The sequence below is a fragment of the Hemitrygon akajei genome, chromosome 8 (assembly GCF_048418815.1).
Source record: "Hemitrygon akajei chromosome 8, sHemAka1.3, whole genome shotgun sequence".
In the NCBI taxonomy this organism is placed as follows: Eukaryota; Metazoa; Chordata; class Chondrichthyes; order Myliobatiformes; family Dasyatidae; genus Hemitrygon; species Hemitrygon akajei.
The window spans coordinates 157945224-157959142 of record NC_133131.1 but is presented as its reverse complement, the minus strand read 5'-3'; the positions used below and the strand labels follow the sequence as shown (position 1 = coordinate 157959142).

The following is a 13919-nucleotide window of genomic DNA, read 5'->3' as shown; positions in this document are numbered from 1 at the left end:
CGAATGGGTATAAGGGCGGTTTAAATGGAAACAGCACAGCATTCCCAGCACTTGGTATTAAAAGGATGAAAGCGGTAGTGAGCATCTGGCTTCCTTCCAGATCTGGATTAGAGAGGGTCCAGAGATTTACCAGAATGATTCCGGGAATGGAAGGGTTAACGTATGAGGAGCTTTTAACTCGGTGTCAACTGTGTAAATTCTCTTAGAGATAACGAAGAGAAAGGGATTCGCTGTCAGAATTCTGTACGATAACACCGTTTCGCCAGATGAATCTTTGTCTTCCAAATATTCATAACCTTTTACTCGAATGATTATTTGCAATAACGCCGTTAAAAGTTCGGTGGTTCTGGGCCTGTGCTCGCTGGAGTTAGAAGAATGAGGAGTGATCTCATTGAACCCGATCAGATATTGAAAGGCCTAGGTAGAGTGGATGTGGAGGATTTTTCCAGTTGTGGAACCAGAGGGCACAGCCTCAGAATACAAGGGCGCCCCTTTAGAGGAAAGATGAGGAGCAATTCCGTTAGCCAGAGGGTGGTGAATCTGGGGAATTCATTGCCACAGACGGCTGTGGAGGCCAAGTGATAGGGCATATTTAAAGCGGAGTGCGTCAAAGGTTGCGGGAAGAAGGCAGGAGAATGGGTTGAGAGGAACAAAAAATCAGTCATGATCGAATAGCAGGGCAGACTCGATGGGCCGAACGGTCCAGTTCTGCTCCTACGTTTCCCGGTCTTATGGAATCTTTGCGGTCATTATGAATCAAAGTTGCCGAACTCGGTGTCCACACTATAAAATATCTCCGAGACAATGAAGTAAAAGGTACTCGCCGTCAGAATTCTGACCAGTAGCGCTGTTTCGCCAGATGAAGCTTCGTATTTCGAACAAGCAAAACCTTTTACCCGTCTAATTATTGCAAGGTCGCTGTTAAAAGACTCGACGAGGAGACACGTAGGTGGGATAAAATACCAACATGCAGGGCTGGCGGAGGAGGGGGACAGATATTTCTAAAAGGTAAAACAAAACGGGCGATTTCCTGTCAGCAAATGTTAAGTGTTTGATTCTGGTGATAGTTTTACACCACCCTCGCGTTACCCGGGATACCTGGAATGTCATGAATCCGATGTGGAACCCCAGCACTTGCCCTTCAGCGGGATTTATTCCCTCAAAGCCAAGAAGCAGCACTGGCAGACACAGCTACGCGTCATTAATTGAAAGCTATCCTCCCTGCCGTTTTAGGTTCAAGCCGAAAGCAGTCAAACGTAAGCCTAAGTGGGCAGGGTCCGACTGACAAAAGGTTTTCCGTGTCCCCGTGGAATCGCTCAGTCTGCGGTCGCCGCTGAGCTGTGGGACGGACGAGAGCCCCGAATGCGGTGGCGGCTGAGCCACCGACCGGCTTGCCCAGGCCAGCAAGCCGAGTCGAGCCGCCCTAAAGTCCGCCCCAGTCGCCGCTCTGCCACCCTCCCTCCATGTGCGTCCTGGTGTCCTTGGGCTCGCTGGAGGCGCCCCGGTACCCTACACCGGGGCAAAAAAAAAATGAGAGACACAAAAGACTCATGATTCTGGAATCTGGAACCACAGACTGGAGGAACTCAGCGGGTCCAACAGCGTCCGTGGAGAAAAACGGACGGTCGACGTTTCGGGTCGAGATCCCGCATCTGTGGAATGTTTGAATTTGGAAAATGATACGAATTTTGTAAATGATTTAAGTGTATCCGTGAAAAACCAATATTTCTTTTTCAAAAGACGCTGGAATACTGGAGAGCAAGACAAGCTTTTAAGATTTTCTACTGTAGGCTTCCAATAATAAAGAGAGGGGAAGAGCACATGGCCTCGCACAGGACAAGTAATGGTGTAGTTATATCCTTGGAGTACCGGTGTGTTTATATGCAACGCTTCCTAGCCAGTGAGTTACGCGCACACTGCAATTTCCCGGGCATTCCTTGACCCAATCGAGTCAAAAGCCTTCGGCTCCGAGCTGCCTCCAAGCCGCTGTTCCCGAGCCATGAGCACATGGAGATGGTTTCAGCTCGCCGCCTCAGGGGTACACTGATCCTGTTCCCAAAGGTTGTTCCTGGGTAGTCTACAACCCAACGGCATGACTGTGACTTCTCCAGTTTTCCCCTTCGCTTTGCTTCTGGTCCACCCGGGCTCTCTCGCTTCTCTCTTCATTCCAACTGCCCCCCACCCCAGCCCCCTGCTGCCTACTTTTTCATCTTTCCCGCCTGATTCCATCTGTCTTCCACTCACATACTCGACCCACTGGGTCTCCCATCTTCTTCCCTACCCTTCGCATCCTCCCATTGTCCATCCCTTCCCTCGCTTACATTAATCACCAACTTCTCCTGTCAGGCTCAGTCATCGGCAGCCTTTTGCCGTCTCCACCAATCACCTCCTTGCACCGTATCCACTCTTCTCTCCTCCACTTGTCCATCATCCACCCAGCGCCCGCCAGGCCAGACCACTTACACTCTCTCCGTTCTCAGTCCTTGTTACAGCATTCATCCTCTCGTTGCCTTCGCGGATGCTACCTGACCATTGCGTTTCCTTGGGTTTATTTTATTCTGTGAGAAGAACCTTATAGCAGGGATACAGAACATTCAGGTCATCTACAAGCCCCCACATCAACTCGTTATCATCCACCCCACCACCTGCCGATTTTCTTAAGACTTAGGAGCGCAAACTTACGGCATTCGGCCCATCGAATCTGCTCTGCCATCCCATCATGGCTGATTTATTATCCCTCTCAACACCATTCTCCCGCCTTCGCCCCGTAACCTTTGACGCCCTCATTTAAAGAGCCGGAGACACAGAAGGCTGCAGATGCTGGAACTACAGAAGGTCTCCGCTCCGAACGTCGACTGCCCGTGTCCCTCCATAGAGGCTGCCAGACAGTCCTGAGTTCCTGCAGCTGTTTGCGCGCTGCTTAGTTAAAGGTGCCACTGCACTGAAGCGCCTGCACGGTTGTGGACCAGACCCTGGACACTTACCGACTCCAAGTCCCCCGCAGAAGCTTCCTCAAACGTGACGTTCAGGGAGGGATTTGACCGGCCCCTGGAACGCCTTCTCAGTGGCTCACATTCAGGCTGCGCTCTGGCAGCAGATGTATTGTACCCACTTCAGAAATCAGTGAAAAAGCCGAGCGGAACCCCGTCCACCAACGCCTCTGACTCGACAGCGAACACTTACACAGTTGTACACACAAGAGGGTCAATGAGTAACGGAGCACCTTCGGCCCTCCGTGCCGGCCTGTCCACACTAACGAAGTTTAACTACTCAGTTCCCTCAGCTGCCTCTATGTTTATCCATAATATTCCCACTTTACAACACTCACCCACGACACCTGGGCGTTTCGAGACTCATCTAAATGCTCCTTTAATGTGACTGTCTTGGTCCGTGCGTTCCAGATTATCAGTGCACCCTCGCCGCGATTATAACCAAACACAGGTCGGGAAAGATAGAGTACTTATGCCTTTGCACAGAGCCGGCGCGGGGACTGTGTGTGTGTGTGTGTGTGTGTGTGTGTGTGTGTGTGTGTGTGTGTGTGTGTGTGTGTGTGTGTGTGTGTGTGTGTGTGTGTGTGTGTGTGTGTGTGTGTGTGTGTGTGTGTGTGTGTATCAGAGACAGATGATTTCATTGTCTGATTTAACGCGTCTGCCTCACACGCTTGTTAGGACCGTCCATCCTGCTTGGCTGCTTAAAACACAACATTTCTACACAGGATCTGAAGGGAGGCTGGTGTCACATTCCCACCTAACGAGCTGGCGACAAGCAGCATCTCGCCGGATCGCCCGAACCTGGCTGAGGAGGGTCGCCTCTTTATAAACCGAGCGCTGGGGTCAGCTGGTTGCCCGTGTTTGACGCAAGTGTTACTCCTCCTTAAAACAACTCGGAATCAGATCTTTCTCTCATGCACCTCACTGGAAAGTCCGCTGGCGGTGGGATGAGTGGATTGTGAGGTGTTGAGGGCACCTCTGAAATGCGAGGTATGTCACCCCCCCCCCCTTTCCTCCTGTCAATTGCCTCTGTTCTGCACGGGGCGTTTGCTGAATCCAAACCCAAAGTAACGCACGCTTTGTTTAAATTTAATGCAGCGCGGTTGTCCAGTCCAGACCAGACCACCTGAGTTTAAACCTCGCATCCTTCTTATCCGAAGCAGATCGCCAGGGGTTTTAATCTGCACTTTCCTCTCTCAAGTCCGGAGAAAGTCTGGGGCCACGGAGCAGCGACAGATGGGGAGAGAGTACGCTGGGTCCCACCTGCAGACGGCTTCGAGCTATCGATAGCGCCGCCGTACTTTAACACGAACCTCTCGAGATCCCGGGACACCATGGTCACGTCCAACTACACGCCGTGGGCTAACTGGACGGCGGGACCGGCGGACCTGTCCCCGAAACCGGCTTCGGTCTTCAGCATCCTCGTGCTGACCTTACTGGCGATGCTGATGCTCGCCACCTTCCTCTGGAACGTCTTGGTCCTGGTCACCATCCTGCGCGTGAGGACGTTCCACCGGGTCCCGCACAACCTGGTCGCCTCCATGGCCATCTCGGACGTGATGGTGGCGGCGCTGGTCATGCCCCTCAGCCTAGTCCACGAGTTGGACGGGCGGCGCTGGAGGCTGGGCAAGGTCCTGTGTCAGGTCTGGATCTCCTTCGATGTCCTGTGTTGCACGGCCAGTATCTGGAACGTGACGGCCATCGCCCTAGACCGCTACTGGTCCATCACTAGGCACCTGGAGTACACGCTGAAAACGAGAAAGAAGATTTCCAACATCATGATCGTCCTGACATGGGTCCTGTCCTCCGTCATCTCCCTCTCGCCCCTCTTCGGCTGGGGCAAAACTTACTCGGAGCAGGACGAGCAGTGCCAAGTGAGTCAGGAGCCCTCCTACACCATCTTCTCCACCTTCGGGGCGTTCTACCTGCCCCTCAGCGTGGTCCTGTTCGTCTACTGGAAAATTTACAAAGCTGCCAAATTTCGGATCGGAACCCGCCGGACCAACACCATCACCCCGATGCCTGAGGTTGTGGAGGTACAATATCTCGGACAGAGCCGGCAGACCGGGCGGCAGGGCGGGGAAAGCGGGCGGGCACGGTTGAAGGGGAAGGTACTGCGAAGGGGGATAAGGGGAGATAGGTGGAGAGGTTGGCGGGAGAGAGAGTGCATAATGCAGGGAGGAGAAGGGTGACGGAGGGATAGGGTGCAAGGGCGAGTAAGAGAGGGATAGAGTGTAATAGGGAGAATAAATGAGTAAGGTGAAGCGATAGAGTGGGTAGGGTGAAGGAAAGGAGTGAGGATGTGATATTGATTGGGAACGGGAGAGTGAATAAATGGGTCAGGGAGAAGTGAGGAGAGAGAACGAGAAAGTAAGAATGAATGAGGGAGAGAAAATAAACGAGGAAGGGGAAATGAGTGAAGGAAAGTTAGAGCAAGGAAGGTGGAGTGAATGAGGAAGATAAAATGAGTGAGAGGGATAAAGAAAAAGCAACTGTGAGTCAGTGAGAGGAGTGAATGAGTGGCGAGAGGATAGTGAGAGAATAGAGAGGGTGGGGTGAAGTGAGTCTACGGGAGAGACTGTGAGCTGGGGAAAGTGAATGTGAATGAAAGAAGGGGTGTGAGAGTGAATGAGGGGCGGCGGATGGGAAAGTGGGAAGTAACTGAACATGGGAAACCCAGCAGGGAAAGAGATAAATACAGCAGATAAGATAAGGGAAATAGAAAATTAGGAGAGAAAGACCACAGGGGAAGGGAGTGGTGGAGGAGCAGAGCAAAACCGAGAGAGAGAGAGAGAGAGAGAGAGAGAGAGAGAGAGAGAGAGAGAGAGAGAGAGAGAGAGAGAGAGGAGAGAGGGAGAGAGAGAGAGAGAGAGAGAGAGAGAGAGAGAGAGAGAGAGAGAGAGAGAGAGAGAGAGAGAGAGAGAGAGAGAGAGAGAGAAGCAGAGAGATAGAGGGAGAGACAGACAGAGACTGGGATATGGAGAGAGAGAGAGAGAGGGAGACAGACTGACAGACAGACAAAGAGAGAGAGAGAGAGAAAGAGACAAGCAGACAGAGAGAGAGGGAGAGACAGACAGACAGAGACTGGGATATGGAGAGAGAGAGAGGGAGACAGACTGACAGACAGAGAGAGAGAGAGAGAGAGAGAGGGAGACAGACTGACAGACAGACAAAGAGAGAGAGAGAGAAAGAGACAAGCAGACAGAGAGAGAGGGAGAGACAGACAGACAGAGACTGGGAAATGGAGAGAGGGAGACAGACTGACAGACAGAGAGAGAGAGAGAGAGAAAGAGAGAGGGAGACAGACTGACAGACAGACAAAGAGAGAGAGAGCAAAATCATTTGGTAACAGCAGGTCGAAAATGTATGTTTCAGGGTGTGAACCTATGTCACGTAGCAAGGCGACATTTTCCAATATTTTCTTGTTTTATTGAAGGTGCATGCCACCGACAAGGCTTGTATTTATTGCTCATCTCTAATTGCTCTTGAGAAGGGGCTTGAGGCACTGCAGTCCTGGCAATGGTCCTCCCATGGTACTGCTGGTTATTCAGTGCCAGGAATTAGAACATGCAACTAAGGACTGATGATATACTTCCAAGTCAAACACAGAGGGCAGCTTGGAAGGAAACCTGCAGGCTGTGGTGATCCCCTGCCTAGTGCTACCCTTGTCCCTCTTGGTGGCAGAGGTTAGACCATAAACAGTAAGGCATAGGAGCAGAATTAATTTTAATAATTGATGGGTGTAGATATTTCTGATAATGCCAATTGATCAATAACTTCTCAGCCTTGAGAGGACAGAGGTGAGCTGCCTTCTTCAAACTTTGTTGTCAATGTAGTAAGTGTATTCCCAAGCCATTCTTGCGTAGGGAGCACCACCATTTCAGGATTATTTCTGTGAGCCTCCCCTGGACCCTCTCCAATGTCAGCAGATCCTGTCTCAGATCAGGCTGCAGGTGTGGGAGCTGCCGTGGGAAAAATTGAGCAAGTAACCAAATGCATTTTTGTATGCTGTTATTGGAGGAAATGAATGTTCGGGCGGCATATTAAGCTTTTCAAGCTTCCCTGTTGTTGTTGGAGGTGAACCCATCCTGTCAAATTAGGCAATTTGTCTGAACAGAACTGCTGTCAAAGTCAAATGTCTCAAAATTAATTTATTATCAAAGACATAAACGTCACCATATATTACCCTGAGATTTATTTTCTTGAAGACATTAACAGAAAATAAGTAAATACAGTAGAATTTCTGAAAACTATACATAAAAATAGAAAAAAACAACTAATGTGCAAAAGAAGATACATTGTGAAAATATATAAAATAAATACTGAGAACACGAATCCTTGGAAGTGAATTTTTAAGGTTGTGGAATCAGTTCAGTGTTGAGGAAAAAGAAGTTATCCACACCAGTTCAGGAGCTGGTGGTTTTAGTTAATAACGGTTCCTGAACCTGGTGGTGTGGGACCTAAGGCTTCTGTACCTCCTGCCTGAAGGTAGTAGCGAGAAGAGTTCATGGTCTGATTCTGAGCTGTATGCTCTATGACTCTAAATGTCTGACTGATAGATTGTGAGACATTTAGAAAGCAGAAAGCGTGAGAAAGGAACCAAGTCAAGTCATTTTTATTGTCACTTCGACCATAACTGCTGGTACAGTGCATAGTGAAAATGAGACAGCATTTTTCAGGACCATGGTGTTACATAACACAGTACAAAAACTAGACTGAACTACGTAAAAAAAAAAAGAGATAGTACAAAGGGTCATAAGAAGACGGCAGTTGAGGGACAGGGCAGGGAAAAAGTGAGATCAGTAGAATGAGGGTGACTTCACATTAACACATTAGCAAAATCAGAACAAAGGGCAGGGAAATAAAATGAAAACAATACCATGAGGAAACTCCAAGAGGAAGAGCAGGAGAGCTGTCAGATCGCTGAAGATGAGAAAACAATAAAGTGAAATTTGAGAGGAATAGAGAGAGGAAGAACATAAGGAAGGGAGACCAAATGGAAAAATAATATATGAAGAGAGAAATATAATCAAAATCAGGTTTATTATCATTGACATAGGTCATGAAAATTGTTGTTTTGTGGTAGCAATTCAGTGCAATACATGAAACATACTATAAGTTGCAGTAAGAAACAGACAAAAAATAAATATGTAGTGCAAAGTAGTGAGGTCGTGTTCATGGGTATATGGGCTGTTCAGAAATCTGATGGTGTAGGGGAAGAAGCTGTTCCTAAAACATTGACTGCTGTTCTTCAGGCTCCTATACCTCCTCCCTGATGGTAGCAATGAGAAGAGGGCATGTTCCGGGTGGTGATACTGCCTTTCTGAGGCATCACTTTTTGAAGACTTTCTCACAGTGGTAAAATTGAGAATAAAACAATGCTCAACTTAGAAGTTTTTATGGAAACTTCGGGTAATTTTAGCAAGACTGATGAAACTATGCATTGTGCAACGTGCTTACTCTGCACATAAAGTGGGTGCCTGGGACTTTATAATTACACTTGCCGTCTTCTTGCAGGTGAAGGAAGCCTCTCATCAGCCTGAGATGGTCTTCACTGTTCGCCACGCGACCGTCACCTTCCAGACGGATGGCGATACCTGGCGGGAGCAGAAAGAGAAGAAAGCCGCGCTGATGGTCGGCATTCTCATTGGGGTCTTTGTGCTGTGTTGGATCCCGTTCTTCATCACAGAACTCATCAACCCCCTCTGCTCATGCGACATCCCCCCGATCTGGAAGAGTATTTTCCTCTGGCTCGGATACTCCAATTCTTTCTTCAACCCACTGATATACACCGCCTTCAACAAGAACTATAACAACGCCTTCAGAAACCTCTTCTCCAGGCAGCGGTGAACCACTGCCTCCTCTCTGTGTTCAAATTCAGGACACATTTAGAACGCACAGGGAATGGGGTAAGCAGCGAAGATGCCTTAAAGGCAGGAAGTAGCATCCTTCTTACCCCGAACATATCTCGTAGAGCTAAGTGACCGTTTATTGTAAAATTCGTTTGCATCCCATGATGTCAAGAAATATTCCGGCCACTTGATATATATATAAACATTTCACTTGCGCATCTCTTAGTGTAATACACCTAGTGCGTTTTTCAGATAGTATGTATACTTGGACCAGATATAAGGAAATACTACTTTATAACTGGTTTTCAGTAATGACAGTCTACTATTGTGCGGACGAGTCTATCATATTGAATTCTTAATATATTAAGAACACCGACTCTAAGAAGTTTCTCTTGGATAATAGTTATGGAGGTTTTGCACCATCTTTTGCCAGAAAGGTTGAGTGGATAGTCCATCCTGTGGAGAGCACCAGCAACTGCAAAGCCACTTTTCTGCTAATTCATTATCCTGATATCAAGGTACATTGAACGACATGCACACAGGAATGTTTGCCAGGCTTGCTGCTGACATCTTGTAATCCTGAATTAGCTGTGCTTTGAGTCTGTTTCTGTATAACTACAATGTCAACATCTAACCAATAGTATATATAATTGCTCAGGTATATCTCGTCTGCAGAAAGCAGGATAAATCCAATCCATTTAACTACTGCCATACGAATCTAGATTGAAGAATCAACAGTTAATGTAACATACATTCCGTGTTTTCATCCCGAGACACTGTCTCTCGCTACAGCAAACTCACTGATTCTCCCAGGACTGGACATAAGTGGTCTTCATTGCAGTTTTGAACACACTTGGATAAAACTGAACAAGTTGATTATGATGATCCTTGACACCAAGTAGTGCTGGTAAAATCTGAGTCAATGGAGATCTGGGAAAAATTCTTCACTGTGTGGATTCATCAATACACGGAGGCACTTACGTAAAGGAAAACGGCTTTGTCTGTAGAGGCTGTAATTTTCACCCCTTGCTGAAATTCTTTGCATCTGGGTTCTTTGGTCATATTACTGCATCTGTGAACTCTCTTCTAAAGTATCAGAAATTGGGATGTTCGCTGATGATTGCAGAATGTTTAGTTCTACAGAACTCGAAGCAGCCGACGCCTGCACGCAGCACAACATGAACGACGTTTTAGAGTTGCTGGATGAGAAATGGCTCTTGCATCATGCGAGGGCTATTAGATGACTGCCTCCAAGTGGTGTTTCAACTTATCCCTTTGACGTTCAGCAACACTACCATGGATCTGGATGTTGTTACCAATTAGGAACATAGCTTGTCAAATCCTTCGTGTTCTGTAGTGAGTGACGTGCTGCATTAATCCCCGCCATCTATACAAGTGGAAAGGAATGTTCTCTACTTGCCAGGGTAAACGTTGTTCCAACAATACTCAAGAAGTTTTACACCTCCCAAGGCAATTCAACTTGGTTGATTGGCTTCCTGTCCACTACTTTATATATTCATTTCCTCCATCAGTGCTCTATCATGGTTATATACAGCATATATTAACTACAATAGTTCAGGATGGATTAGATGGGCCAAAGGGCCTGTATTGTGCTGTAGTGTTCTACAACTCTTTGACTCTACATGATATATTGCAGCTTTTCACCAAGCGAAGAATTTTCCCATTTGCAGGCACATAGAAATACTGTTATCACCAAGTTCCCACTAAAGTTGTGCACCATCCTGACTTGTAATATATTGTTGATCCTTCATCATTGCCAAATCAAGATCCTGGAGCTCCCTACCCAAGAATGGTTTGGGAATATGCTTATTAGATTGACAGCAAAGATTCAAGAAGGCAGCTTACCACTATCCTCTCAAGGCTGAGAAGTGACGACAATAAACGCTGGTATTATCAGGAGTATCCATACTCGTCAATGGTTAAATTTAATAAATCTCCTCCTAAAAACCGCAACTTTGTTCAATGTTTTGGGTAACACTCATTCAATCTGTGTTATGATGAAGAGTTAACTCAAGATAATATTATAACATTAGCTTTATTTTGTCCCATGTACATTGAAGCATACAGTGAAATGTGTTGTTTGTGCCATGACCTACACAGTCCAAGGATGTGGTATAGAGAACCTGCACCATACTTTCAGTGCCAACATAGCATGCCCACAACTTACTACCCTTAACTTGCATGTCTTTGGATTGAGGGAGGAAACCAGAACCCCCAGGGGAAACACAAGCGGTTCATGGGGAAAACACATAAACTCCTTGCAAGATGCTGGTGATTGCTATGCTAAGGTGCCACCCTCTCTATGCTACCATGCTGCCCCCTCTGTTTCTCCTTCTACAGATGCTATTTGACCTGCTGCGTGTTTCCAGCTTTTCCTCTTTTTAGTTAACTGTGCAGTTGACATGCAGGTGATATTTTAAGGATGGGTTACATTTCTCTTAAATGCCAATTATACATTAGAAGCTTTATTGATCACTCAGTATCCGCAATAAAAAATGAATTATGGCATCTCACTGCACACAAGGGACTCAATGAGATCATCATTAATGTGTTGGATGTTTCAATATCCAGATAGTTCTATCCCCTCATCTATTTCCAGTCTGCTTATTAGATGTACAGTAGATCAATTTGAAAGACTTTGAAAAGAAAGATAAGCACGAGATAACAGAAGACTGCAGATTATGGAATCTAGACCCACAAACAAAATCCTGGAGGAACGTAGCAGATCCGAACCAGGTGAAGGGTCTTGACCAAAAAATGTCAACTGAGCATTTACCTCCGCAGACCTGCTGAGTTCCTTTTGCTTGTGGGTACCTCAGTGGGCACCTCTTTGCGATTATTAGTCGAGTATGCAAGGCAGCATGGTAGTGTCGAGATTAGTGTAACGCTATTATTGCACCAATGACCAGGTTCAGTTCCACTGCTGTCTGTAAGGGGTTTGTACATTCACCCTGTGGACTTCTTCTGGATGTACTGTTTTCTTCCCGCAATCCAAAGATATCCAGGTTAGTAGGTTAATTTGTCACACACGTGTACTGTGCAGTGTGTTGAGCTGGAAGGGCCTGTTATCATGCTTTACCTCTCAATAAGATAAATTCAAAAGTATTTAGATAAATTTGGGCATCTGGGACTTTAACTAGCCTTACCATTTTTCAGAATCTACAATTGTACAGAAAGGATCACGGATCTGCCTTCAATCCCCTTTTTCTTAATCAGAGCAAGATTAAGGAAATCTTTGTAAAACAGCAATACGCCAGATTTGCTGACTCTGCCTACTAAGATGCTTTGACATTGTCGTTGACTTGGAACCTTGGTCGTCAACACCTCCATTTGTAGGGTTAGCTTGCCCTCTTCAAAAGAAGACTACATATATCTAACGAGGTTATATAACGAGGTTAATTCCTGGGATGTTCGGACTGTCTTACGCAGAGAGGTTAGAGAGACTGGGCTTGTACATGCTGGAATTAAGGAGATTGAGAGGGGATCTGATTGCAACATATAAGATTATTAAGGGATTGGACAAGATAGAGGCAGGAAATATGTTCCAGATGCTGGGAGAGTCCATGGTTTGGTTTGTCCAAATGGGCATGGTTTGAGAATAAGGGGTAGGTCATTTAGGACAGAGTTAAGGAAAAACTTCTTCTCCCAGAGAGTTGTGGGGGTCTGGAATGCACTGCCTCAGAAGGCAGTGGAGGCCAATTCTCTGGATGCTTTCAAGAAGGAGCTAGATATGTATCTTATGGATAGGGGAATCAAGGGATATGGGGACAAGGCAGGAACCGGGTATTGATAGTAGATGATCAGCCATGATCTCAGAATGACGGTGCAGGCTCGAAGGGCTGAATGGTCTACTTCTGCACCTATTGTCTATTGTCTATCTTCAAACTTCAAAGTATGTTAGTTATCAAAGTACATTTAGGTCACCATGTACTAAACTGAGATTCATTTTCTTGCAGGTATTCACAGTTGAACAAAGAAATACAATAGAAACAATCAAAAACAAAGACTGACAAAATCCAGTGTGCAAAAGAAGACTAACTGTGCAAATCTTTAAAGAAAATTACACACACACACACACACACTCTTAAATAAATAATACTGTGCATCAGTTATAAAGTCTTTGAAAGTGAGTCAGTGAAACTGAATCAGTTCAGAGTTGAGGTGAATAAGGTTATCTACACCGTTTCAGGAGCCTGTTGATTTTAAGGTAATAGCTGTTCTTGAACTTGGTGGTGTGGGATCTAAGGCTCCTGTACCTTCTTCCCGATGGCAGCAGTGAGAAGAGAGCATGATCTGGATGGTGAGGGTTATTGATAATGGATGCTGCTGATGACCATATTTTCAGATGATCCTGCTTTTTCATAAGGGTTTTGACATTGTATATCTCAAACTTTGCAGCAGTTTAAATTTATCTATTTTTGACAGGAAAATATTAAACAGATTGCACTTAGAACATGCATGACCTTTATGATTACTGGGTACTCTTGTCCCCATCTTGGTTCACCCTGCATATATCTCAAGTATCTTTCAATGCTGTTTAATGCTGATGAGTGTGAGGTGCTACATTTTGGTAGGACTAATCAAAATAGGACATACATGGTCAATGGTAGGGCATTGAGGAATGCAGTAGAACAGAGTGATCTAGGAATAATGGTGCATAGTTCCCTGAAGGTGGAATCTTATGTGGATAGGGTGGTGAAGAAAGCTTTTGGTATGCTGGCCTTTATAAATCAGAGCATTAAGTATAGGAGTTGGGATGTAATGTTAAAATTGTACAAGGCATTGGTGAGGCCAAATTTGGAGTATTGTGTACAGTTCTGGTCACCGAATTATAGGAAAGATGTCAACAAAATAGAGAGAGTACAGAGGAGATTTACTAGAATGTTACCTGGGTTTCAGCACCTAAGTTACAGAGAAAGGTTGAACAAGTTAGGTCTTTATTCTTTGGAGCATAGAAGGTTGAGGGGGGAGTTGATAGAGGTATTTAAAATTATGAGGGGGATAGATAGAGTTGACGTGGATAGGCTTTTTTCATTGAGAGTAGGGGAGGTTCAAA

General features: G+C 46.0%; 1 protein-coding gene across 9 annotated transcripts; it reads left to right on the top strand.

The window, feature by feature from the left end:
- Positions 1-449: 449 nt before the first annotated feature.
- On the top strand, positions 450-12945 carry htr5ab (5-hydroxytryptamine (serotonin) receptor 5A, genome duplicate b). Of its 9 annotated transcripts, none has more exons than XR_012100055.1 (3): positions 450-5026; positions 8508-10750; positions 12820-12945. XR_012100055.1 is itself a non-coding variant. In XM_073054900.1 (3 exons), the coding sequence occupies exons 2-3, from the start codon at positions 4325-4327 to the stop codon at positions 8838-8840; spliced, it is 1035 nt and encodes a 344-aa protein (XP_072911001.1). In that variant the 5' UTR covers positions 450-1840; positions 3716-4324; the 3' UTR covers positions 8841-11255. The 9 variants fall into 9 exon arrangements, 8 of the variants coding, with proteins under 8 accessions (XP_072911001.1, XP_072910998.1, XP_072910997.1 ...); XM_073054900.1 differs by lacking the exon at positions 12820-12945 and having other exon boundaries at positions 450-1840; positions 3716-5026; positions 8508-11255; XM_073054897.1 differs by lacking the exon at positions 12820-12945 and having other exon boundaries at positions 450-3441; positions 3716-5026; positions 8508-11255.
- Positions 12946-13919: the final 974 nt, after the last annotated feature.